This window comes from Ornithodoros turicata, chromosome 1 (assembly GCF_037126465.1).
Source record: "Ornithodoros turicata isolate Travis chromosome 1, ASM3712646v1, whole genome shotgun sequence".
Classification (NCBI taxonomy): Eukaryota; Metazoa; Arthropoda; class Arachnida; order Ixodida; family Argasidae; genus Ornithodoros; species Ornithodoros turicata.
The window spans coordinates 202,581,036-202,608,897 of NC_088201.1; the positions used below are offsets into that span (position 1 = coordinate 202,581,036).

The 27,862-nt window shown below is 48.0% G+C and overlaps 1 protein-coding gene across 2 annotated transcripts; it reads left to right on the forward strand.

Annotated features, from left to right (window-relative positions):
- Positions 1-896: 896 nt before the first annotated feature.
- LOC135378957 (beta-alanine transporter-like) lies at positions 897-19,048 on the forward strand. Of its 2 annotated transcripts, XM_064612145.1 has the most exons (11): positions 897-1,094; positions 3,256-3,654; positions 5,341-5,444; positions 6,250-6,404; positions 7,233-7,401; positions 8,207-8,354; positions 8,520-8,617; positions 12,041-12,246; positions 16,047-16,234; positions 16,387-16,520; positions 18,719-19,048. In XM_064612145.1, exons 2-11 carry the CDS (start codon positions 3,292-3,294, stop codon positions 18,951-18,953), a joined length of 1,800 nt encoding a protein of 599 aa, XP_064468215.1. In that variant the 5' UTR covers positions 897-1,094; positions 3,256-3,291; the 3' UTR covers positions 18,954-19,048. The 2 variants fall into 2 exon arrangements, with proteins under 2 accessions (XP_064468215.1, XP_064468216.1); XM_064612146.1 differs by lacking the exons at positions 897-1,094; positions 3,256-3,654 and having other exon boundaries at positions 5,406-5,444; positions 5,524-6,404.
- The last annotated feature ends 8,814 nt before the right edge of the window (positions 19,049-27,862 follow it).

The following is a 27,862-nucleotide window of genomic DNA, read 5'->3' on the forward strand; positions in this document are numbered from 1 at the left end:
ATCCGCTGCAGGCTTTGGCTGTAGCTGATGTTGAGTCATCGCATGACTGCCAGCAGCGTTAACGAACGAACTTCGCTCCCCGGACTACGAAAGCCGTTTCCCAAAGGAGCTGCATGGGCGTACTCAGCTAACGAGAGCTATGCAGAATTCGTTCGGGCTTCACTTCGGTTGTACGTAGGGTTGGTTCCTCTGCGAGCGGAGCGCGGAAGGTGGCGCGGGCTATCCGTCAGTACCACCCATGCTTTCTACCCTAATTTCGGGCCCGTCACTTCCTCAGTAAGGAAGCGATGGTGCGGGAGGTTCGTACTATCCCTGAATATCCCTGTCGACTATCATTAATTTGAGTAAATTATACACGCTCTTCACATTGGTGGGATAAAAAGTTACCTTTACTTGGTAAATTTCCGACTTTAGTTCCAAAAAATTTACATAATTAAACTTACGTTACACGACATTCACATCAGGAGGTGGCAAAAAACTAGTAAGAACAAATGCCGTTGACGGCATGATTCAAGGTAGTGTAGTTTTTTTTTATTATAATTCAATGTATGTCTCGCAGGTATATCATGGCGACGATTCCAACTTGTTGGAGGTGATACCCTCTCGATAGGTGGCGTCAGCTGAAAAACTGTACAAACAAAATATACGACGGCGTGATGAAAATTTATTGACCCATTCCTATTCGAACTCTATATTGTCATCTAAGACACAAAAAAACGAGGTGATATGGGCAGTGGGTGATCAGTGCGTTCCTGAAAATCGGTTCACGCTATAGACGACCACGATAAGTGCGATTGACGAGGAAGGAGACACCGTTGTTTGCGAAAGTATGGCGGGCTTCTTCTAGCCCGCCATAGCGAAAGTGTGCGGATCGCGGCCATCTTCCTGGGGAGAAGAAGATGATGAAGTAAGCTCAGGGCCATCATCTCCTTGGAAGAAGAAGGCCACTGTTCCTAGTGGTGGAAGAAGGAGAAGAAGAAGAAGTGGACCCCGCGGGTTACGTGTGCAGGTTCGTTGGCTTATTCGTTTTGCAAGGTGGACCGTCCTTGCGAAGAGCCCTCTTCTGGTAACACCCTGCTTCAGCATCAGCCGTGGTAAGAAACAGCACAAATTCTGTCGTAGCACTCGTCTTAGGGTTCGTAAAGGGTTCACGAAGAGATTTCCAAATATCGGAGTTCTCATTGGAGAACGGCTTCCAAAGATGTCTATGATCTGAAATATATGCCGTATTGCATTCAACGCGGGCGCAGTTCACGCGAAAAAAAAAAAAAAAAAACGTCGAACGGTCGCCCGACACACCCTCTGCAATCCAACAGACGTCATGCACTTACACCCTTTGCTCACTCCGAAGCAGTCGCCGTTCCTCGGCCGCGGTTTTTTGGTTAATATCTCCGTAATTCAAACCGATATTGGGTTGACGCTGCACATGGTGGATGGATTAGCGGCTATAGTTATGTTCAGCTTATGGAGGCAAGGAAATCTAGTCTACACAGTCTTACCAGTCTAGTCAACTACATATATCGTTGGAGATAAGGAGAAGCAATGGGTGGGGTGCGATAGGGTGCGCCGGTTCTAGAGAAAGTGGGAATAGAAGCACGCGTCTCTGCGCGTTTCCTCACCCGACTTATTTGTTCCTGCTGTCTTCATTTTTGTTGTCTAGTTGCCTTGTCTTTTCTTCATTGTGCTCGTTCAAATATTGCCTGAACTGTTGCGCTTTCGGAGCCTCTTTCCTATATAATTTTGTTATGTCCCCCATATGTTTTTCTTTGGTATGTATAATGTTCTTTTAACCTCATCGTTCCTTGAATTATTGCCTTACTTCAATTTTCTTCATATCATTAGCGTGTGTTGCTGTATATGTATACATTACTGTAGTTTGAGAGTGCGCAAGCACCAAGGCTCTTGCGGCCGTTCTAGGGCACAATAAACTCATTCACATTCATTTAGCAATAAAGGGCGCGCCACGGAATTGAGAGCCCATGCACTGTTCGCCATCGGAACTCGCAAAGGCTCCCTTCAGGTCACTAATGTCAAGCTATGTTGCGGCGGCTACGTCCTTAGCCGGCGTTCACACGGGCCAACTTTCTGCACCAACTCGGACCAACTTTGGAGTTGGTGGCAGTCGTCCGACATCACCGACCATGACCAACTCGAGTTGGTGGGAATCGGTCGCCGAGCGATAACTTCGGAGAGTTGGTGGTGGTCTAACCAATCAACGCGAGGAGCATTGCCACGTGACCCTCGAGGGCGTGAAGCGATTTCGTTTCTGTCGTACTGCCTGGCATGGGTTCAAATCGTACAGGGGTACATGTTAATTTTTTATTTATTTTTGGTTGCTAACGCCATAGAAACATATCAATAGGCATTTTTTGAGATACTGGTGACCTTCTGGCGAAGTGAAATGAATTCGTTTTGATTAATGACAGTTAAAAAGAAGTCACCAGCGGATGGACTTGAACCCATACACCCCGATTGCCGTAAGGTTGGTTGTGGGCGGAGCTAACGAGTTGGTACGTGTGAACGTGGAGACTGTACAGTCTTGAAGTTCGTCCAAAGACGTTGCTTCTGTCTTAGTTGGTGCTGAAAATCGGCCCGTGTGAACGCCCCCTTAGTGAACCATAGAAGAGTGTGGTGAAATCATTTGATATTGACCTACTATTAACCAAACCCATCTCAATTTTGCTAAAGGGAAGGGCCTCAGGAAGAGAGAGGCCGACATTTCTAGCAGTCTGTTCTTCTGGGTACCGTCTTCATTTCTGGCACGGTATTTAAAGGCTTAGGAATGACGCGTTAAATAGATCATGGGTACGATAGGACGTCTGGAGGCAGCAGCGTAGCGAGCGTGGGGGCGACGGGAGATCAACCCTCCCCCCCGAAATCGTACCTTTGTTGAATCATGACAGTTAAAGAAAAGGCACCAGCAGTGGGATTCGAACCCACACACTCTGACTGCCGGTCAGAGATGGTACCGTAGCCTTGGTAGTGCATTTTTTGAGAGGTAGTACCAGGGCGAAATGCACTCTCCCAAAGTACCCGTACGACCCCACCCGAAGTATTTTTCTGGCTACGCTACTCACTGGAGGTTACCCAGAACAAAAACAGTCACTGTTCGAAATAGCAGCGGTGCTCGTCCTTAATGTTTCCTCACAGTTCGCTCGATTTTCTACTTTTCTAGCGTCTCGATACAGTAAAACTCAGTACTGCCTGCTACCTGTATGTCTGTGTTTGAATGTCGATAACTCTTTCCCTCTGCAGGAAGTCGAACCGCGTTCAGCACCACCACCGGAGAGAATGGTGCCTCTTACGAAGGAATTAACTTCGCTTTCTCCGTCAACTTCTCGTGAAGTTGGCTTCGTAACCAAGGACGGCATCTACCAGCGGATGAGTTTACTCTATGGAAGTCTAGCAGCATTCGTAATGGGGGCAAACAACATGATGCCCCTGGTCACCTCTCCTGGTGTGAACCATTGGTGCGCTCCTCCTGACGGCATTCAAGGCAGTGAAGAGGACTGGAAGAACATGAGCATCCCCGTTGACGAGGACGGCACGTACAGCCAGTGCCAGATGTTCAACGGGTCGGACAACCGCTCCGTCGTGTCTTGTACGGAATGGCTGTACGAAAGTTCCAGCCATTTTGGAACCATCGTAGAAGAGGTGAGCGTAGGATCGACAGTGCTCTAGATCTTACCATATGACGACACATAAAGAAAAGATCACCGTGCGCGCATGTAGAATGGTTGGATCTCGGACCGGAAATCGGAGGGTGTGTGTTCGAATCCCACTGCTGGTGTCTTTTCCTCAACTGCCATTATTCGATTGAAGTACGCAAATGGGAGTTGTGTTCGACCTTCGTTTAAATGCCTCGTCTACTACTACTACTACTACTACTACTCTATCACACTCTTCAAAATGAACTTCACATCATAGCACACTCCTAGCCAACGACCATCTCGAATGACATCGTTCATTCTCCCGATTTGTTTAAAATGGGAGGCGAACGCCTATTTGTGACACTTAATGCCGTTCATATAATTGTCACAAAAAATGACTACGCCTCCCTTTTCCAGCAAATCCGAGGAGACAACGATATCATTCGGGTCATGACTGTTGTCATGATGGCATGGATGGTTGTCATGATGGCACAGCATGATGTCATAGTAGTTGTCATGATGGTTGGCTAGGAGCGTGGTATGCTATGAAGTGAAGGTGCCACCCACTGCTTTTCACGGAGTACGCTATGCATTGCGGACAGTTTTAAACGCGTACTACACTCCGCACTCCACGTGGAGGAAAACTGCAGAGTTTAAACCCACGATCACTCCCACACACGGCAGCAACCACGGTCTAGCAGTCCAGAAGAAAACAAAACCCACCTGTTGCCGAGGGAACGGAAACACGGTTCGAGGGTAGGTTAGAATGGTCTATAGCTGAGGAAAAGAAAAGTAAGGGGCGAACGAACACAACTTCCATGTAGTAGCAGCTGAAGAGGTGCACCTACTTGGGGTGTCATCAACTGCCATTCTTTGATAGAAATTGTGGCCTGGATTCTTTTTTCTTCTTTGTATTTGCATAGCATGCACACGAGACTTAGCAGGCGGATGTTAAGATGAAAGCAGTATTTCAACGATTTATGCACAAAGAAGAAACATAGATTGGATTGGATTGGGTAGCAGGAACAGCGAGGCGTACAGGCATTCATGGCCTTGAAAGGCCGTGGCCGCATCCACAGTATATCGACCATGGCGGCTGTCAGTCTGCGATGTTGGCAGGAGGTATCGCCTGTGTTCAAGTCCTTTGCTCACCCCCATTGTTGAATCTTTCCGAGCAGTATACGTTGATGGACTAGTTGGTGCATTGCAGTACAGAAGATAGCGTTAAGAACATACGACCACAGAGATGTGGATGGGAGGAGCGCTCGTCCCGTCTACATCTTTTCAGGGGTCGTCTGTTCTTAGTGATATCTTCTGTACTCAATTTTTCCTTCTGACTTCTTTCCTTATGATTTCTATGGAAAGTGGAGGCCAGCGTAGCGTAGTGGTTCACGCACGCGACTGGCCCCCGAGAGGTGTGTGATTGGACTCTCGCAGCTCTCTAGCTTTCTCGACGACTACCGCATTTCAATTGCTCATGTTCTTAAGCACCGTTGAAGCTCCTATTGTTTCTGTGTTTGTTAGTGTGTTTCAGCCTCAGAGCAGCTACTTTGCATCATGTAAACTAACACGTACGGATAGAAACGACGACAGATCGTGAGTGAACTTGGCAATTCCTGCTCTAGAGGAACGTGTGTTTCATGTCCGTACAGGAGCAGACACTAAATTTTGTTTGTTTTTTCTTTCACAGTGGAACTTGGTATGCGATAGAGCGTGGTTTGTTCCAGCCACCACTGTCGTCTACCTGCTTGGTTCCATTGTGGGCTTCATTATTTCTGGCATTCTATCGGACAGGTAGGTACACCAATAACCTGTCGTTACCGACACACTTTATGAAAATTGGCCCGACAATTCTGCCAGTGGACATTCGCAGAAGGACGGTCTGCAGCCTTTCCGGGTTCGCTGCTCTTGTCAACTCGTGCAGGGAATATTGGCTATAGACATGCATTGGACGTTATCACCTGGAACAGACCTTTTCTGGTAGAACACAATATCTATCTTCGGAATAGATTTTTGATTTCTCTCTCTCATTTCACTCAGATAGCACGCGATTTCTCCTTGAATTATAAAAAATTACATTTCATTATTACGTTGTCAGTTTGCGGTAGCTATTTAACCAGGGAAAGTCCGACGGGGGACCTTGATATAACGTGGGGTACGCAGGGAGCCTGTATGCGTTTGTCCGATAAGCCCTTTCCATGTAACTCCCCACTCATCATTTAAATGAAGTTGTTGAATTTAAAGCGCTGAGGAGCGTCGTAACCGGCAGAGCGAACGAGGAACGAAGCGAAGGATGAATATAAGGGAGAGCTTGAGGAGGAAACCAGCGGGAAAGCGTTCGGGCACAGTGAAGAGGGTATGAGGAGGAGGGCACGTTTGGGAAGGCGGAACGCATGTGGTTGCAATTTGGTGAGCCGGGCTCCAAATTTGCGACTGGAACCCTGCGGCCGCAAAATCACGGCAGTTACTTAACGAACTGGGATATGAGTGCTACCCGAAGAAAGTACTATGTGTCCAGAGGTCAAGCTCAACAGTTGCACTCAAATTTCGCATTACCGCCTGTTATAATCGTCCAGTGCATATTTTCTCACGTTTTCAGTATCGGCCGGAAGCCAGTGGCCATGGTCAGTTGCATAGCGGTCATTGTGTTTTGCATCTCCATCGGCAACGCTACCAACATCGCGTTCTATATTGTGCTTCGCTTCTTCGTGGCAAGTGCAGTGAGTGCCCTCGTACTCCCTCTCTACGTGCTACGTAAGTTCCCATTCTGGTATTTCTCGTCCACCTGCTACTTGTATACCAGAAATTCGGCACCTCCTTTCTCATATCACGATAGAGCACGATTCAACAAACCACAGAGTGCAGCTTTCTTTCGTTTTCGTCAAATCTTTCTACAAACCGCACTCATAACCAAGTTACGTTTTCGGCTTTATAATATCGTAACCATGCTACCGATCGCGAAAGGAGCTCTGTACCACCCTAGCTCACAACTGTAGCTTTCTATCGGTACCAATATCTTGAACAGGCACACAGGACTGGCACGTACAATGCTGCTACAAAGAAGCCGGATTTCAAGGGGAGGATTGGGAACGCAGCCCATGAGAGCCCACATGATGCCTTTACTATGCTAATGTAAAGCCTGTGTTTGTAAGTGAATACCAAGTACTACCAAGTAACACAACCTATACTCGGACCAGTTAGACCTGGGCAAAATTCTACGGGGCCCCAGGTTACGAGCGTCACCTGACGGCGCGCTGCAGAGCCCTGTTGTCGCGCGCGCTGTCAGGTGACATTTCGAAGCCATTCGAAGCCTTAGTTTTGAATAAAATACTCTGCCAGACATCTGTCAACATATTTCCTGCTGTGTAATTCTTTTATAGTATAGCCATCATTTCTCCTGATGCGCAACCCAATTTATGTGGGACGCCCGGTGTATGGTTCCTCTTGTCTTTGAACACAGTAACAACTTCCCCAAACCAGCTACTGAGTCAGCAAGAAACAATGTCAAGCTCTTACAGGGCGTAAATGAGGGCGTCCCGACCAGTGTTCATTATGACATTATGAGACTTTCACTACGTGCAGTTATCGAAGTGGTGGCAGTGTCGAACCGAGGGTTGCACGCCATCGTCATGGCGGGTGGTTACGGTGCGGGTACAGCCTCTGTCCGAGTAGCCCAGAGTTTGAATCTTGGCTGGCGCCTCTTCCAACTGTTGCTCATGGTGCCTACAACGACGCTTGTCTTAGGATTTCCGTAAGTCAACAATCAAACATGTTTTGCCCTAAATCGATACCTTTTTGACGATCCCGTCCAAGATACCATAAAGGCCCAGCCACGTGAGGCGTTTTCTCAGCGGCGCACGGCTGCGTTTTGCGACTGCAACAAAGCCCGGCGATGGAGAACAATAGAGACGGGAAGCGGTCCTTGACGTTTGAGACGGACAGATCTCGATCGCAAGAAGCGGAAATGTTGCCCACGCCTGCCTGCCCAATCAGAGAGTAGTATCAGGTTAATATCCGGTCGGTCTACTATTGGCGTACCCATATAGGTGGCGGCTCGCGGAATTGCCCTCATGGATCGCGTTCGACAGAAAATCCCCGTGTAAGCGTCCGTAGTTTAGGCATACAAAACACAAAGGGGAAAGTGTGCAACAGATGGATGAAGACGTCAAGCTGTTTGGGTACATTGTGAAGTTCAATAGCGGGACGACACTTGCAAGAAATGGCTCTGCGCGAATGGTACGCACTGGTGCAGTATCTTGTTGGTTATAATATGTCGTCGGTCAAAAGCACATGTCTGTTTGACGTTTTCACTTATATTAATAGCGTGTATCAGGTCGTGAGGAGTTCCTTTCGTCGAGGGGGTACGAGAACGCTCGCTTGGGACGCCGTCTACCCACCGTTGTGGAAATGTCGCATGCGGTTAGATGTAAGCGTTTCTCACAACAGGGTCGCCTGCCGCTGAGAAAAGTCTGTCGATCTGCCGCTCGAAAAACGCAGAATGCGGTTGGGCCTCAAAATGCCGAACTCCTTCATAAACCGTACCGTCTTTGCAATAGATGGATCCAAGAATCTCCACGGTGGCTCATATCCCGCTGGAATCTGAGCAAAGCCGAAAAAGTGGTTCTCACTATTGGCAGGATTAACGGAACTAAGCCCGAACATACTATGGAGCTCTGGCGGAGCATTCGCCTTGACCTTGAAAAGGTGAGAAACGGGTGTCTCTTTCGCGTTCTGTTATGGAACGCACGATAACAGTACACCTCATGATATGGCAAAGATATGGTGCAGAATGTGGGTCATCGAGGAGTCGAGAGGATTGTCAGAAACGTTCACTGTGAGCATACAGTAAATATGAATGTGCAATTACAGGAAGAAGAGAAGTACTCCGAAATGTTGAGAGTGGAATTACTGAGCGTTCTTCTTGCTCCAAGTTTAAGATGCGCAAACTTAATTCTTTTCTACTCTTGGTAAGTAGTTTGCTTTCTACTCGAATCATTCTGCCAATGTCGATGGAGCGCTATTTTTTATTCGGAATGGCGACAATGGTCATACATCAGGTAGACTGCAGACATCATTTGGCATAGGAAATGTCCTCACACATTCAGCTGGTCACAGCCGCCCAGGATGAAGGATATACTCACAATCGTACACGCTGAGCCATTTAAAGGGTTTGTGAAACCATTTCCATCCTTCGAAGAAATCACGTTTCAAATATTGAGTTACGTACGTGTATTGATTTATGCACATCAAGACGTTATGCTATCCCGGGTAACGGAGCTATTGCACTCTGAAGATCACAGATTGTGCAAGCTCCTCCGTCCCTCTCAGATCTTCACCTCCTTACCCGTTTTCCTAGTGGGAAAGGAAGTGGGACGACAGTAACAGAGACGGAGAGCTTGTAGAGACTGAGCCGGTCACCGGGGAACGGGAAAGCATGCAGGGATATTCCGCATGATTTGAGCTGACTGAACAAAGTCGCAGCGGTGCTTTGGGCGGATTGCAGCCCTCCTTCCAGTATACAGGGTGTTTTTTTTTCATATCGCGAAAGATTTTTATTTAAAAAACCATGGGAGATCAACATATATACCGTTCTTTTTTTAGGGTGGTTAAGTGGCCTCTTGGACATCCTCTCGAAGAAAGTGTGACACTCCAACATATCTAATTACCTAAAACTAATTAATCAACTCTTTAATTAGAGACTTTCGTGCAAAAGTGGACAATAGGGGACAACCATCGTTGAAAGCCATTTCATTGAAAACAAAAACCCTGGAACAAACACGTGCGTTGAAATATCTATCGACGAATTTTGCTATGCAAATAAGCCGTAACCGAGGACGCGCGCCTCACGAGCCCATGACATCCGCCGTCGGCAGCCTATCAGGATTGCATAGTGGTTCCTTTGTCCAACAGATTAGTACCTGCTCCAATCATCTCCATCGCTTTAAGGCATGTGGTCCCCTGATGTCGAAGGAGCGCTGTCGCCACATTTGAATAAAAAAATGTCGCGATGGCATATTAGAATACGCGTTCTTGTTTCAGCATTTGTAATGATTAGAAACGAAGATTGGCTTTCAAAGTAAACTGTCTCCGGTTACATCCCATTTCGCCTATTCCCATTTTGCCTAACCCGGATTATCGGATTAAAGAGGCGGGAGGGCTAACAGCCGTTAGGCGAAATGGGACTGCCGTGCAATCTCATTAGGCAAAACGGGACTGTCGGCAAGTGGGCGTTACTTACACGCTCCGTCCCGACTCCCGATGGTGACGTGTGCAAGAAATGAATGTGCTCGTCGGACAACTACCTTACGTCGTCCAAAACAAAGACCCTTTACATTTACAAATATAAGGTGTAAATATAATGTACAAATATAACAAACATTTTACACGGTGACTCCTGATGGACAGCATGACGAATGAAACAAGGCTTCGAGCCATGTTCAGTGTCACCTGAGCGATGTTAAATATGGAAACTGGTGTCACTATGGTCGTGTGTAATTTAACTCTTTTTTTTTTTTTACTTTCGTGTTAGTGCCGCGAAGCTATGAGCGACGGCGAGGTGTCTATGAGCGAGATATGGCTATGTGGAGATGAGAGGTGGCTATGAGCGACGTACAGGTGAAGACAGATGGAGAGAGGACAGCAGGAAGGAGTGAGGGGATAGGGGGTTAATATGCGTCTTGGGCAGACTTCAGGGGGAACTGTGCCGGTATTCGTCTCGAAAGTCTTCGGACAACCCAGGGAAAACCTCAGACAGCACAACCGGTGGTAGGATTCGAACCCACCGCCTCCCAGTTAGCATGACACCACCGAGCGAGACGCCTTAACCCACGTTCAACCTAACTACCGTATTTTCCGGTGTATAACGCGCGCGTAATTCGGTAAAAAGGTGCTCTGAAGAGGGCCTGCGCATTATCTAACGGTGGGAGTTATACACGGAAATATTTTCCGACAGGAATTCCTTTTCTGGTCGGTGTCGTACAAATTCTAGTCTCCTCCAGGGTGTGCTCTGAATTTCTCCCAAATCACTTAGGGTCAGTTTAAAAAGCCGGCGTAGGGCGTTGGAATTAATAAAAAGTTGTGATGATACTTAAGAATGTCATTGAGCAGTCAATAATTCAGAATGGCGAACGGGACATGGTGTCGTACCTCGATGCCGTGGGACATCTAATGCATATTGAGTAGAGCTGCAAATTTGGAAGAATTTTGAAGTGCAGAAAATAAAGCTTCCCTTTTAATTAAAAAAAAACTGTAAATGAAAACTATGTTTTCACTCTTGCACAGTCTATATTTGTGAACCAACAGATGAGGGAAGAAACCCTAGTGTAATATGAATTATAAATACAGACCTCATGCTTCAGTGAAACCAACAAGGTTGCATGTAAAGTTATATGAAGATCCGAAATTGACTTTTGGCAGCATGCCAGAGGACCGCCTTCTTTCTTACGTAACACGGATTAGTAGGCGAAGTGGGACTGTCTGCAGCATACATTAGGCCAAATGGGACCCCCTGCAGTTCGAGGTCGGTGAACCTGCTAAGGGATGGCGAGATAATCCGCTAAGAAGCATTAGGCAAAATGGGAATAGGCGAAATGGGAAGACACGCTGTCTCCCATTCTGTTATCTCAGGTTCGGCTGCAAGGCCCCAAGTGCTTGTCTTCGTCTCCTTCGTCCAGTGTGTGTTTTTGTTGCACTCAGCCTTATGGAAGCCCCTAATAAATGACTGGCCGCATAATACGTTTGGACGCAAAAAGGGCTTCTATGTGGGCTTCTTTTTTTAAACATCCGTAATAAAAAAAGCATGGTCGATTCATTGGTGTATCCGACGAAAATGCCTTGGCATGAAATCTTGGAAAACCCTTTGGGGACTCCCCTTCAGAACGCTACACAACCCTTCACAAACGTTGCATAACCCTTCACATGACCCTACACAACGCTAACGCAGGACGGTATCCGCAACAAAACGAGCCTTTCGGGCTTCCTCCGATTCAGCTTGGCGGCGCCGTCTCGCAGCCTCAGCATCCTTTCGCCGCCGATCCTCCGCGCCACTTTCATAACCCATGGCGCGCACACGCAGACACGTCTGAACCTGTCGAGCACCACAGCTGCACTGCCGTGCCGACGCGCCGCGTCGCGCTCACCACGCGTCCTCTTTCCCTACTTCCCTCTCCACTCACCGCACACGCGCGCCGCGCAGTGGCTACAGACAGACTACGCCGCGATTCCTTCGTAGCGGGGACTGTAAGGCTAACAAAAAAAAAAAAAAAACACACCTCGAATGACGTCGTTGGTAACGGCCCTGGACAAACTCCAGCGTGCTGCTCATCATATTCAATTATGAACGGCCGCAGACAACCGGCCATGTAGTAATTTGGTCTCATTATTCTTCCAAGGTTCACCGTTTCACTTACGTACTACGGCATCCACGTCTACGTCGTGAGGAATCCCAGCACGACGATGCTGGTGACTCTCCTCACCTTCCTGCCTATTGCCACGTTGACGTACTGGGGAATGGAATACCTGGGACGGACACGGACCCTGACCTGTGCCATGTTTCTAACTGCGTTCTCCTGTTCGCTGGACGTATTCTTTCGAGGCGGTGGGTTTCATAGGTTTAGTTAGAAAAAGCAAGAAGTTGCTCTTTGTACGTTGCTTTTTCGCGTCCGTGATTAGAGGTTTTCCCGAACCCTTCTCGACCCACACCCGCACGTGATTTGGTGGAACTGCCCACACCCGCGGGTCGTGCGGGTATATCCGCACACCCGCACTACAGGGGCGTGCAGCCGAGTTGCAGAAGTTACAGGACGACTACTGAAACATAAATAAGAAAAACACGTAAACGTTTGTGGACCTTTAATCGCACTTTACATTTGGTAGACATCAAGTTCATGATACATAATTGTTGAAAGGACGGTCCTCAAATTATCATTAAACGCACTGGAAGTCCGGTCTTTTGCACGTTTATTTCGCGGAAAAGCACACCTCTATTCATGATAGCGAAAACCCCGAGGGGAAAGACAAGGAAGGGCATGCACACAACACAATTCGCACAACGTCTCAAAGTCCCGCGTCTCGGGGTTTTGCTATCATGGACACTTATCACTAGCTCGCTTACTACCTAACCGTATACTTTCAGGTATCCAGGTAAGGAAGATACACTACGTTGCCCACAGGGCAACATTGTCGGGCTCTAGCAGGGCAGATGTCCATGCTAACTATGGTCAGGATCTTTAAAAAACAAATAAATGCTTCTTTTTATTAATTACAATAATATGCTATATGTTCGTGGCTAAGTGAGTCACCTTATGGCCGCACATGCGACCTTCTGCCGTGCAGCCCTGTTTAGTTTCCACTAATAAAAGGTGTTTAATTATGAAATATAGAATCTGTTCCCTTTGGTGTGCTGATGACGTCGCCGGATTCAGAAAATAGGATCGAGCTAGTATAGCACGTGGAACTGGTAGTGGAAAGACGACAGATTTGGAGGCCATTTTTGTGACGGAAACGCATACTTCACTTGCCCTTAAAGGGACTATCGCACTGGGAAACGTTTGTATGAGACCGGTACCGTAATGTTCGTCACCACTTCACAATCAACTTGACCAAGTTTCTCTTCCGAAACCAGCTGACGTATTAAATTTACTGCTTTTGAAGATTCGCACTCCTCCTGCTCCCAAGGAAGTCCCAGCGATAGTAAAATCATGATGACGTAGGTCAGGCACACGAATCAGAGCGCAGCGCAGGCGATTGCCTCCGAGGTCGTCTGCTTGGCGTTCGTACCGCAACACGCCAAGTGAAAAGCTATCGGTAAATACGCCGACTTTCGTTTAGGAGTGTAAGTTTCGACACGAGCATGTTGCGTGGAACACGGTATTACGCACCTGGCTATGCAAGCATGTACACTCTAAATCGTTTTACACCTTAAAGGGTCTAAATCAAAATGTTCATGGCGCACACCTTTTTAGGTGTATTTTAACACCCTCATGGCAATCGCGGTGTAAAGGGTGTAACGCCGAATAAAACTGCTGGGTTCGTGGCAATATGCTGGTAACTGTGTATTCACAATTACCAACATATTACATATAATCACATTGAGGTTCATATATGTATGTACATCAAGGTGATTACATGTGTGTGTAAACATGCACAGCCGACATACAGAAAAGCATGTATGGCGTGGCAGATGTGCATGGCGATGAAGCATGGCAGCTGTATATAGCTTTTCGTGAAATTGTAGACCTTCTCATGAGCAGGCACCTCCCCCATATGCATGTTTATGGCTTAGAACGTTGCATTTATTCGTTGCTTCAAGGATTTGCAGTGCTGTACTCACAAATATCTAACCCTTGTAAAATGCATTACATTGTACATTATCCGCGACTCATCAGGATGTTTTGTCCTCACCTTTCCTAGCTGTATGGTGTATGCGTTTCAAAGGAAAACACCAGCATTTTAAAGATGTTGCTAGAAAAACTCGACATTTTAAGAACATAACCCTTTCATTAGCAAGAAGACATCAATTTTATCAAATGTATGTGTGGTCGCAGCCCCTCATCAGAAATGCCACATCTACTGATGGTTCCAAGGAGATACAACTTCAGCATGCCCCAAAAACAATTCAGAGTTACATTCATTACCGTGATATTCGCGCAGAATCTATAATCTATGTGAAAAGTGCAGTTGATAATGATAACACATTTGCTGTTGGCTGTGTTGTTGCCAAGGAATCTTCCGAGGACTTACCCGTGTTCGTTGAGGTTACAGGCATATATGTTATTAACTCTGATACCATTTTTCTCATACAAACATTAAATACAGTTGAGTATGCTTCTGTCTTGCGATGAGGTGCAACGTGTTTTAAGAAATTTAAGCACTATCTCAGCAGATCTTCTAAATCTGCATACTTTACTAGATGGTAGACGTGTTGTAAATCCACGCCATGCACTTTTGTAATGTAACTTCCCGTTCCCTGTTGTATATAATTACTTTTGTTCGTGTGAACGAACATAAACATACTCCTTCCTACACCCAGGCGACACACTTATCACCATATTTCACCTGAGTGTGTAGTACACCATTGTTACACCCTCAGGAACTTCCAAAACAAAGTTGTAGGGTGTGAAAGGGGTGTGATCTTTGTTAATACACCTATTTTACACCTTTAAAGGTGTGAAACGACTTAGAGTATAGGACGCTAGCCAGAAATAACATTGCACAATCCGGTCGCAGCCTCCTCCGCGACCTGCAGACGCCGTCCCTCCCGCACGCTGATTGGTCGCCAAGGGCCCTCTGAGAACTCTCCCTTTAACCGCGCCAAAGGGCGCTCACTGATTGGCCTTGTCCGGGTGACGTGTTCTCTGATTTCCAGAGAGGGAATTCAGGCACACTTGTCTGCGCGGAAACAACTCCACTAATCCGCGTCGGATATTCGGCGTTATTGACGGTGACGAACGAGAAGTAAAACGACATTCTAGTTTCAGAATCGACCGCGATGGAGGCGACGGTCCCTCTAAGTACGCCGAAGAACGAGATTCATTTCCCTCGCACTTAAGAGGAGCGGGAGCCACAAAAATGTCCCTCATATCCGCCATTTTTCCAAGAACATTTCCACGCGGTTTTTCTTTCGGCACAATCATTTTTCTGAAAATGGCAGCGAGAGAAATCGCAATGCACGCCTTCCCTCTCCTGCTCAGGAAGCTCGAGAGGACTCTGATTGGCCTCCTCAAGCGATCTCCCTCACGGTGATTGGACAAATCGTTCGCGTAGACCAATGAGAGAGCGCTCCGCTGCAGGCCGTGCGCCCCGGACAGACTTCACACAGGAACTGTGCCGGCATTTGCCTTACCGCATCTGGAGATCGAACACCCTGGGAAAACGCCCAGAGCACGGCCTGGGCGTTTTCCCACGGCGCAGGGGGCTGAGCGGTCTCCCCGAGCAACAGGCAGATCGCTCGGTAGTAACACACCACAAAGAGAGAGCGCTCCACATTATGGTCCTTTTTAAGATGCAGAGGGAAAGTTTTTGATTCTGTTTTAGCGCCGCGAAGCAACTGTAGCTATGAGCGGCGTAGAGATGTGGACAGACGGAGAAGGGACAGCAGGAAGGAGATCGCGACACGGGGGTATAGTACGCGTCCTGGGCCGACTTCAGGGGGAACTGTGCCGACATTCGTCTGGAGAGGGAAGGTGCGGTTTCTTTTGGTCATAAATCGTCGAACGACGCAACGGACGAATCTCGTTCCTTTAATTTTTTGTGGTAAGGTAACAGCATCTTTATCAGAGCTGGCAATTCAAAATGCCACGGAAGAAAAAAAGAGGAAATGCCTCGAATCAAATTCCCTGGGTCTTACAATCCACCGAAGCTTAGCAACCTATAGGCAAGTTTTGCCTTCCATTGCAGATGAAGGAAGCGCCGTTCCAACTGCTCTGACTGACTCCCTGGAACTGTTGGGGATCGGCGTTGCACAGAGTGTGGTGGTGCTCGTCATCGCCGAAGTGAACCCCACAGCTGTGAGAACCATCGCTGTCTGTTGCGGTTTTGTCTGCAGCAGGAGCGGAATGATCTGCGCTACTCTCGCGCAACATCTGGTAATGTCCTTCGTATCGTTACGAGAAGGGTTTATGAGTTTCATTACACACATTGTAGCTGCACGCTGGTGTGTCCAAGCGACTGTGACGTGACTGACGTGCTTTTGTGTCAGCGAGGATATTTTCCGATAAGTTCTTCTCTTCCCTTATAGTGGACACTGCCTAGTGTCGGACCACCAGCCCTGTACGGTGTCTGCTGTCTGGTCGCTGGCATCCTCGTCACCTGCGTGCCGGAAACGAAGTCAGCCAGGTTACCGGAGGCTGTCAAAAAATTCAATATGTTCGAGTGAGTTTTCATATCTTAAAGAACGACGAACGTACCAGCCGTGGGGGGTCGAACCCAGTAACGGCATTATTCGCGTGACGTCAATTCGCGTGTAATGACATTTCGCCGAAATAAACATGCGCTTACCATGTACTTAATGATCGTTAAACTTAGCAATATGCTTTTTTCTTCTCATGATATACAACGTAATCACAATATATCTGGCGCTTGTGTCACAATCACATGATCACGGCTAACATGTCACAAACTCCCGTGTGACATCAACAAACTGTGGTTCACGACAACCGCGGTTTCTTCGGCTAACGGTGGTTAAGCGTAACAGCGGTTAAAGGTTGGTCCTCACTGGTGCGTTTTGACGCACAGGCATCCGTTCCGTTGGCACGCAGCCTCAGTGCTCAACGCAGCGTAATGCGTTGACATGTCCTCACTGCCACGGACCTACGTCCGTCGGTTGACGGTGGCTGACACATGGTCGACGAAGCACACCGACGTGGGTTCAGTGCATGCCCATACAGCACAGACGAAGGCGTTGCGATTGAACATCGTATTTTAAAAGCGCTTAGTTTGCGTGCAGTGGCGCCTCGATATGGAAGATACGGAAACGGTGATATCGATGCTTTCGCTGGATTTCTTGTAGCCCAGTACTCCTCGCCGGCTCTACTCTTTCAGCACAAATTGAATGAGACAAGAACACACGTTCTCACGCTGCACTGCCATTTCATAATCTAGCCTCGTCTTGTTACCTTCATTTCGCTGCATTTATTGCACTGCAATGCCAGTATGGCAGCACCACATGCACAAAACCACACAACGTTGCTCCGTTGGCCGCCATTGCTGTTTACCTACCAAGTACAAACTACGCATGCGTCAGGTTCGCCGCTCTGATTGGTCTCCTTTCTGCGTCGAACGCACTGCTGTGCGGAAAAGTTGAGCCGTTGCGAACTCTTCTGCGTCCGTGCGTGGGAGCTCTCCGTTAGCTCGTTGTCATGGTAACTGGCGGATACAGGCCAACGGAACTGATGCCTGTGCGTCAAAACGCATCAGTGAGGACCAACCTTTAGACTGCATGTGTGACAAGGGTACATACTCTGCTCTCCGTTTGTTCACTCATGCTCCGGCTCAGTTGCTATATTGAGCTTTAGCCCATGAATGCTGGTATAACGAATTCAAACAAGTCAGGGAAAAGACTGACACCAGAAATCGAACCTGGTGTCAGTGTGTGTTCTAATCTCCGGTAAGATATGCTAACCGCTATTTCTTTAATAGATAGATAATATTTCTTTAACAGGTCCCCAATAATGCTATGTGTTGCTTGCAGCGGCCACTACCGTAACTAACCCATGACCTTCATAACGTAAAAGCGCTAAAAACAGGACGAACACAAGACACGCACAACATCGAGCGCTCACTTTCAACAACTTTACTGACATGCCACATGGAAGGTCTGTTACTACTGGAAGGTTAGTCTGTCACCAACAAGCCCAAAGGAATGTTTCAATTAACCCATGACCCATAGGCGATTGCCATTTGTCCAGATCTCTAGTATAGAGGAGGAGGTGAACTCAAGCACACCACAGACACGACCGGAGGTCAGGATACCCAGGTTTCGTTCCTGGCGTCAGCACCTCTTTACCCCGTGTTGTTTGAATTCGTTAATTTCTGGGCGTGTGAGGCTTACGTGTCTGTGTCCCTAATTGTGATCCGCTGGTTGCGGAAGCTAGTATTCAAGCACCCTACCATTTCTAAATTCACATCGCCCCTAGCGGCGAAATGTTGAACGTCGTGTTTTCCCCCCAGTAATCATGGCGACGCTTATACAAAACCGGCACGCCACCTTGGAAAAGTACAGCAACGGAAGAATGAGGAAAGAGAAAGCGCGTCAAGGAGTAATCAAAGCGTAATCAAGTTTGTACCCCAAAAGCTGACGTAGCCTGGAAGCCCATTATCTTCGCCGCCTGCAGCTGGCTGCGCATGCGCGTACGTTTACTCGAAAAAAGTCAATTCAATAACGGCAGTTGGAGAAAACTGCCATTGCTGCTCCCTTCTCTTCAACTGCTATCATTCAATATTGAATGATACACGTGGGCGTCGTGAGGCTTGCGTTGTGTATACGTTCCACCGCGTTCAGTCGCCTCATCAACTGCCACGTTTCATCAGTCATTTCAGGCCCCATTTATTGTGCATACATTTTGACGCAGGATAGCCCCTCTTCCGCTTGGAAGAAAATCGCACAGAAGAAGAGCAGAAGAAAGCAGCTCTCGTCACAGCCCCGTTCATATGGGTCGCAACAGCCTCAAACCGGTGCTCAGCAAGTTGGGGGAGATATATGGATCCGAGTCGACCACCCTCTCCAGCTATGGCATCAGCGATGTTGTGCTCGACATCAGAGACATCATACAGAAGTCGTCGGACACTAACCGTTCCGCAATATAACAATTATCATGGATGATATATAATATAGACGTGTATACGGAGTGTCGGATAGACGTAAATTAGTAAATACGCCGATTCTGTGGTATTAAAAGTACCGTAAAGATGTGTAACTTAGACAAATTTACCTATTCGATACTATAAAGCCCCAATAGAACACTGCACGGGCCGCATTTTTAGACCCGGCCCGAGCCCGGCCTTCCCTCAATTTACCCGCCCGGGCTCGGCACGACGGCTGCATACCTAGCCCGGGAACGGCCCAAGCCTGAAGGATCCCAACGTTCCGGGCCAAAGCCCGGCCCGAGCCCAAGAAATGTATTGGATGCCCGGCCCAGTGTATGAGGCTGTAAAATTTGACCGTGGTTATCTAGGCTCGAGACCGACCTAGGCCTGGTCTTATAATAAAGCTTTACCCGGCTTGGCCCGTGGGCTGAGCTCTGGATTTTGGGTAAGCTCGTGCCCGTGCACTAGTCGAACCCTCAATACTCTTACACAATTTCAGTCGCAAGGAAAACAATGTATGTATTTCCCTGTGCCTACGTAAAACGTGTTTTAACACCAATTTGCGTGGCTTTGGGTAAAAACCCTCGGAATATCGCTCTTTCGACCTTGGAGAATTTCCAATTTGGTAGACTTAAGATACGCTCGAAGCTAGGGGTGAACAAGGTCGCGCCCAAAACGCACGATCTTGAGGGGATTGCGATGGTCCCTGAAAGGGACGAGACCTTCGGTCCTACTTTTCTTTCAATAGGAGGCAGCCAACAAGTGCCCATTCGTGGAACCCAGACCTCCCCTTCCGATTTGTTTCGGTTTCAGTCTAACAGCGTCATGATGACGTTTCTCCAGAGATCCATTGGCGGTAAGCCAGGGGTGCCACTAGACGCCGAAGAATGGAACGACGGTCTCCTCAGCAGTGCAATACACGTCCGTTTCCTAGATTAAAAAGGTGCTCCTGCGGCGTTGTCAGCCTGTTCATTCCCCACGACACCACAATGGACTGGAACCCACTGGACAACCAGCATAAATGTGTCAACAAATAAACAATTTAACCGAATTGTTAGACTTCGTGAAGATTTTCGGTCTATGTCTCAGGAGTCGGATTAGACAGAGGGCTGAAGAGTTGTGGATTTGGGTGGAGCTTGTTCTGTGTTCGTGGGGCGGGGGACCTCATCTCCTCCACCTGGTTGAGGCTGCCACTGCACAAATGGTTCTACTGTTTTGGACTGGCTGCAGTGTAGGGGCACATATGTGCGAAAACCCTCCCTACATCCGTCGTGTGTATGTGTGTAGCGAACTTATAATTTTCTCCCAAGGTTTCCCAAGTAGCGTTCGTGGTCTATAAAAGCCCCACTTTGGAAAATATACCCCCTTTCAATCCATCCTCCTTCTCGGACAGAAGAGAAGGCTTGCTGAATACCTTCCCTGGGCATCTACAGTGATGTCTCGATCTACAGTGTTTTTTTCTTGATTTGACGCTTTATCCAAAGTTGTCCCGGCTGAAATATATGCGTTTCGGGCAGATTCAACGTACTCCGCCAGCCGACTACGTATAGTGCGAACTGTGAACCGGCGAACGCCCGTGCAGCACGTACTGCGGTACTTGTTGTGTTCGAGCCAAAGTGCTCACCACCAAGGTCGGCTTGCTAACGTGCATGGTTGCTTTAAATCTGGTGAGGTGCTTCCGTGTCTACGCCACTTTCTGTCACGCTTTATTATCGAACTCTCGCTTATATCGACTATCTTCCAGATACCTTTGACTTCGTTATAACCAGGCTTTATTGTAGAATCGATTGCAGAGCGTGTGGCTACGGTGCCTCGCTGTTGCCCGTCGGGGCTTCGGAAGTCGATCGCCATAGGGTGACGAGCAGAAGTTCAAAGGACTGGTACAAAACTCTCTTGGTATAGAAATATTGCGTAATACAATGACACATCGAATGGTGATTACTCCAAATGTGTTATCACTTACATAATTCAGTTAGTTAGGAAATGACAAGTGTTTCTCTGTCTCACATGATGTCACTCGCAGGGGGTGGGAGTCACTGGGAGTCAATATTAGTGACTTAGTGAGAGCGAACGAAGACCGAAACCAGACTTCGCCAGTGGTGGTTGTGGTGGTGGTGGATGCTTGCCAAACATATATCGTGGCACTATAATTGTACAAGGCAGGGTAGTTGGTGATTATCCATACCTGGGAAATAGAGCAGCCGAAGAGACTAGACAAGATGGCTACGAACAAACTACTGACGTGCAGCTGTCCGCGTCAGTAGTTTGTTCGTAACCATATTGTCTAGGGTGCGTTCTTAAACGAACCCCGGGCTAGGTCGTAATCACGTAACCAGGTTGTACCACGTGATCGAATGAGTAACTCACTCCTGAGTAGCTTTCGGGACGATGCAGTGGACCGTGACTGCCGGCTTACAAGCCCCATTACAGCTGGTAAGCGAGTGTCAAGAAGTGAAGAACGACTAACCGGGTCAAGTAATCACATAATGCTTTTGTACTGCGTTGTAGGCAATAAAAATGGACGACTACAAGAAAAGAAATGTATTGTTAGAAAAGGCACACTGGTAAATTATTCACGAAAAAAAAAAAAAAACTGAAGGGAGCACTGTTGACGAGAGGTCCTCTCAAGAGGAAGATTAGCAGACGGGAGCGCCGGTGACGTCATTATTGCAGCGAACTTCCGGCTATGGGGCAGTCGTCTGAGTAGCACGTCGGGTTGACTCGAGAGAGGACAGCAGGAAGGAGTGGAGGGACATGGATAGGTTAGTATGCCTCCTGGGCCGACTTCAGGGGGACTGTGCAAACATTCGTCTCGAAAGTCTTCGGAAAACCCAGGAAAAGCCTCAGACAGTACAGCCGGTGGTAGGATTCGAACCCACCACTTCCCTGTGTTCAGGGGTGCCAGATTCGTCAAAGCTAAGTTCAAAAGATGATGTCGCGCGGAGAGGAGTGTTTGAACTTCGGAAGTTCAAGAAAAATGTTTCCCTTTCCCGGCAACTGAAGTTGGGTCTACGTCGGTGCCAATCAAAATCAGTATGCGAGCGACCCGCCCACTGGCACGAGCGTGATTGAATGAAGAACGAGAAAGCGCACCGGCGTCTGTCCGCTCCGGTGAAGAGTGGAATGCAGAGCGATACATCATTGAAGGACTTAAGGTCAAATCATACATTGTCAAATATATTTGGGCTGCGCGACCATTAGAATATTTCGGATCTCGAGGCGCATAACCCTGTTCCGAATCAAATACGCAATTATGTGTTCAATTTTGAATCGAATCAATACTTCTTCCAAACTGAATACTTACAGCAACAGCACGACTCGAGGCCTGATCCCATGGCTTCACAAAACACCCGCGCTACTGGCTAATGGCAAAGAGGAAACGGAGAACTGTTGTACGATTAACGGAAATTGCGGGCCGGGCAGTCCTCCGTCAAGTTATGCAAACGCGAAGACGAAGCACCCCGTGACGCGGCTTTTCTTGTAACCTCCTCACTGTTGCATCAGATAGCTGCGTCATTTCAAGCTTGCTGTCGTTATCAGCAGAAGCATGGAAGAGGGAACTGAAGGGAAGAGTCGTCGCTTCTTTCCACATTATTCTATATTACGTGACGGAGTAATTAACGCGGTGGAGATCTTGCGGAAAGAAAAATTGCCGCAGCTATTTTTATTGTAGTAGGGTAATGTGTTTTGTGTTGAAATTGGTTGAGAAAACGAAATGCCCTTTCTGTTTCGAACAAGAAAAAACACAAAGAAAGACAACAACACAGAAACGAAATAAAGTTGCGCTGATTTTGCACATTTCAGATTTCTATCCAGAATATTTCTCGCGACTGAAAACGGGTCAAGTGCGCGCAAGTCACAGCAAAAGTTTGTCAATGACAAACCGCAATGACACCCCGAAGTAGAATTTTACCCCTCTATTTTGTGACACATTACGTGACACACCCTCTGTATCGGCATGTGTGCTATACGTGTATCCGGCATCAGTGAACATAACAATGCTTCGGTGAAAAAAACCTATTTGTTTCGTATTTCTTTTTCAAAATTACCCTGTGTAAATTTGAGCACATGTAAACAGACTAGTGCCCGCACTGCGACGACATAATCACTTCGTGGTAAAAGGGATGGAAAAGTCGCATGTCCGAAATACCCTGGTTCCGTGCACTTGCAAGCGCTCATTTCGACGTGCTGCGCCGCTGCATAGAAGAGCACCGAGGGTTTCCAACGCCCTGCACATGCAGCGTTCATGTCTCTCTGCTGTGTGCATTTTGTGTTTAGGATGCATCTCTCAATCACAAGGAAAGCTGTTGTCCGCCTCTGCGCCTCAATAGAAAATCTCATTTTTGTACAGCAAGGAATCCACGTGAAAACAAGATGACATCACCGAACCCGCAGCCATAGAAGGTAGTGGAGAACACAGCAATCTTGCGCGCAATGATATCATTATCCGTGACGAGAAGCGCATCTTGCGTGAATCCTATACCCTCAGAACAGAACTTCACCGTATAGCACGTTGTCTGCAACGCCGTAGTCCGCCGTAGTCCGCTTCTGATTCGAAGAGCGAGGGGGGCGAATAGCAATTTGGATATATGATAATTGCTATAAAAGTGCCTATGTCCCCTTCTCTCTTCAAATCAGAAGCAATAAGCAAATCTTTCGTGGGTGCAATTGGTGCGCAACATGCTGTGCGGTGAAGTTCGGTTCTGAGAGTGTAGGCTCTGCGAACGAACAGCGTTCTTCCCCAGGCAAAAATGGAGTTCTGGAGAGGGACCACTTCGAAGTGGATTATTGAACAAGAGCCACTTGGAATGTGGAACCACTCACTGGCTGGGACCAGTTAAAAGTGGAACCAGTTTCATGGTGGTCCCACTTGAAGTGGGACCAATGGAATTTATCCAGTGGTCCCCTCTGCTAAGTGGTATCGGATCCGACCACTTAGCAGATGGGACCACTGAATGCATGACCGAAAGCAATGCGTAGAAAAGCACATACTGTTCAAGTAAATATTGTTTATTCTATTATGAGCATACACTAAGTATAAAGAAATAATCGGTACATCTCTCACGTATTTTACGCGTAATCACTCACTGCGTCTAGACTAGGCACATCTCTGTGTTGACTGTGCGATGCACTCACAGACCACAGGAAGCATGGCGTTTTGTTGACCACCTCACACCTTGTATGCTGGTACTTTTTATGACGTTCACTTTTAGATGGGAATATGAGCACGAATTGAAGTTGCAGCATACATTTTATCGAAGATGTAGATGGATAAAAAGCAATAAAAATAGATGTTACGTGTGCTAAAATACATCAAAATAATGAATCAAACAAACCACAAGCGCATATGGAAAGAGTGGACTCTTCCTCCCCTAACGGATCTCAAAGGGGAAGCTGCCCAGCTTGGAATCTCAAGTGGTTCAATCGACCATTGTGCGAACAAAATGGTACATGTGTGGCTCCCACTGTAAGTTCTGGAACCATTTGAGGCCAGAGTGGCACCACTGATTTTACCAATGTGGAACCAGCCACTCCACTTGGGAATCCAGCTGGGACCATCCAGGTTCAACTGGAACCATACCGGGACCATCCACATTCAACTGGAACCAGTCCAGATTCAACTGGAACCATGCTGGACCCAGTCCAGAGTTTTGCCTGGGACAGTTGGTAACACTGGCAAAAATCCTCGTTTGGCATTTTAAAGGATACTCATGATAAATGGGGAGTCAGAGGCGCAGCAGTAAAGGCACGGTAATAAAAGCGACCGCAATTATATATCAGTATCCTCCAGCACTTACTATCATGTTTCACATAGCATTTCCCTCATGTTTCCGCTGCATACAGCCGTTTCAAAGATTTGAGAAAACAACCCTGGTCTGCCTCACCCTTTCTTCGTCCCACTTTGCCATCTTTCCTCTTGGCTTCGCGCCGTACAGTCGTTTCTTACTGACGCTCGTCACTTTGTTTCAGAGTTACGTATTTTCCCATCTGGTGAGTATAATTTCCATTGATCATAATGTTAGCATGATACCCCTGTCGTCAGCAATTTAGGCTCCCCGAGTTGCCTTCTGCGCGTCGTAGTCCGTACTTTCGAAACCACCACGTGGGTTCCGAAACCGGGTACTACGTATTGGGGTAGTTAGACGAGAAGGGATTTTAGAGCTGTGCGGGTATATATACTCGCTGTGGCTCTCCGTATGGTTCTTTGCCTCGCATAGTGCGAGAGACTGCTCCCGTAAGGAGCACGTTGCTCTTCAACCATTGTCTTGCCTCGTGTGCGAGGCCGCCGTCCGGGGACAAAAGGATAAAAGTAACCGTATTTGCCTCGCCTTGCGCGAGAGGCCTTCCCCCTAAGGGATGTGCTGTCTTACTTCGCTGTGTGCGAGAAACCGTTCCCTATAGGAATGCACTTCTCTTCCCCCTCTGTTTTGCCTCTGCAAAGACAAACTGCCTCACAGTTGCCTCGCTTTACGTGAGAGGCCGTCCCCGTAAGGGACGAGCTGACTTCTAGTTCCCCTTGCCTTGAGCGAGCGGTCGAGCATATTTGCCTCGCGTCATATGCGACTGCCTGTCTCTGTGAGTTACGGATTTCCTCTATATTTGCCTTGCCTTGTGCCGTTCTCTTAAAGAACGAGCTGCCTGACATCCTTGCAACACTGCGTGTAAAGCCCAGTGCTTGCAGAACGAAGTTACCTTGCATCGCATTGTGCGATAGCTCCTGAGTAGCTACCTTGTCCGGGGAGCAGTTACGTAATTATTCAAGCTGTACCCTTGGACTGTATATTACCTTCTCACTGCAGTCAAGCAACACTACGTGCGTACTGACTTGCTGGCACAGGGGCAATTGCAATTCAAAACCAAAGTCCCGCCATAGACCAAGGAGAGCACTGCACCCCACCCAACTGATTTGCCCAATGTCATTCGTGTGATTTTAAGCACCAAGAGTGGTCCGCTCAGATTAAACAAGACTCAGGTTTACTGATGCTTACAGCCATCCCACTTTTTATTTTTCTCACAGTCACGATTTCTCCCAAGAAGGATGAGAAATCGCGCCTGGATTCTGTGGTGCAAGGGATGTCTTCCATGCAACAGGGAATGGCTGCAATGCAGCATGAATTGACGGGGATCTCTGCCCTTCTACATAATCTCTTTTCCAACCAGGATGTAATCATTGAGGGTCACGAAGAGGTGCCTGTAGTGGATGATGTGGCACATCAAGAAAGAAACAATGCACAGGATCAACATGACTAAGACCTCGAACTCCCGGAGCAGATCGGTGCTCCTTTTTCCAGGAGCATGTGGAGCCACCTGCAGATGACGAATCGCCAGCTGACCCACAAGAGCAGCGAGGGACAGCATTTTTGCTCCCCCAGCCTGAGGATTCCTCCACCTCTTACCCTGCAGAAGTGGCGGACTTCATCTCTCGGTCATGGATTCTGGAGGGCAGGTCGGAGAGGTCCAAGAGGCCAAAGGGCACGTCTACACTTAAATTGCCCTGCCTCCAGACCCCACTCCTGGACCGTGAAATTCAAACGTTTGGGGCCGGTCGTTGCTTCCCAGTCAACCTTTCACGGGACAGGAAGCTGCAACACATACAGGAGGCCTTCACCGAGACCCTGGAGCCTCTAGCCATGCTCCTCACAGCTACAGTGGATGGACCCCCCTCAAAGGCCACAGTGCCTGCGGCGGTGGCAAGGGCCACCGCGTTGGTGGCGCACGCCAACGCTCTGCTGATACGCGAAAGACGGGAGTGGGCCCTGGCCACATTCCCGAACTCAATGAAGAACCTTATTCCGGAGCCAGCGGGGGAGGACGCTGGCCGCTTGTTCGGCCGGCAGTTCCTAACACTTCTACAGGAGAACGCACAGTTGCTGCGCTCACTGGACACTGCAGTTGAGGCGGGCCTGCAGAGACCAGCAGGTGACACTCCCCCGGTGACCTCAAAGCGCCTGAGGCTGCCGTTCAGGAGCCAGCTGTCCCGACAGCCCTTTCCATATGCCCCACCCCCCTCGAACAAAGCTTCAGAGGGCGGGGGTATGCTCGTCGTGCCAACGGTAAGTTCTTCAACACCACCTTCCTCTCAAATCAAAACTGCGGGCTGAATAGCACAGTGCCTTCCAGAATGGTTAAGATTGTATCAGGACCCTTGGATCCTCCAAGTAGTTCAGGGTTACCGTTTGGACCTCCTTGGAGTTCCCCATCAGTCCTCCCACTCCCCAGCTCCAGCTATGTCCCTTGCTCAATCACACCTGGTCGAACAGGAGGTATTGGCGCTCATTGCAAAAGGGGCTATGTCAGTAATTCCACACAAGGAGGCCACATTTGTATCACCCCTGTTTCTTGTCCCCAAAAAAGACAGGGTTCGACCGGTCCTCAACTTCCGCCACCTGAACCCCTTCATAAGGTACGAGCACTTCAAAATGGAAGGCTGGCACACAGTGAGATCCTTAATCTTGCCGAACGACTTCATGACACAGATAGATCTAAAGGATGCCTACTTGTCGGTCCCAATCCACGTCAAGCACAGGAACCTTCTTTGCTTCAAGTGGCGAATGTGCATTTATCAATGGAACGTTCTCCCATTTGGCCTCTCCTCATTCCCAAGGGTATTCACGAAACTTCTCAAACCATTCGTGGCCTTCTTTCGATCCAAAGGAGCAAGGCTTGTGATCTATCTCGCCGATATTTTGCTCCTTCACCAAACAGCGTCAGACCTTCAACCATTAACAACGGAAGTGGTGGCAATGTTGTCCTCTCTCGGATTTCTGTTGAACATGACAAGATCGCAAATAGTACCGTGTCAGTGAATCCAATTCCTCGGATTCGTCCTAGACACACGTTTCATGCAGATATCCCTTCGTCTCGAAAAGAGGAACTTGTGTCGGATACCATAAAGGAACTTCTACAAA

What these genes read in the sequence shown, in the direction of transcription:
- LOC135378957 (XM_064612145.1), top strand. Translation starts at nt 3,292, where the DNA reads ATGGTGCCTCTTACGAAGGAATTAACTTCGCTTTCTCCGTCAACTTCT. An exon ending in ACTCCCTCTCTACGTGCTAC is followed by an intron (nt 6,405 to 7,232) that starts GTAAGTTCCCAT and finishes CACTACGTGCAG; the next exon opens with TTATCGAAGTGGTGGCAGTG. An exon ending in TTAATTCTTTTCTACTCTTG is followed by an intron (nt 8,618 to 12,040) that starts GTAAGTAGTTTG and finishes TATTCTTCCAAG; the next exon opens with GTTCACCGTTTCACTTACGT.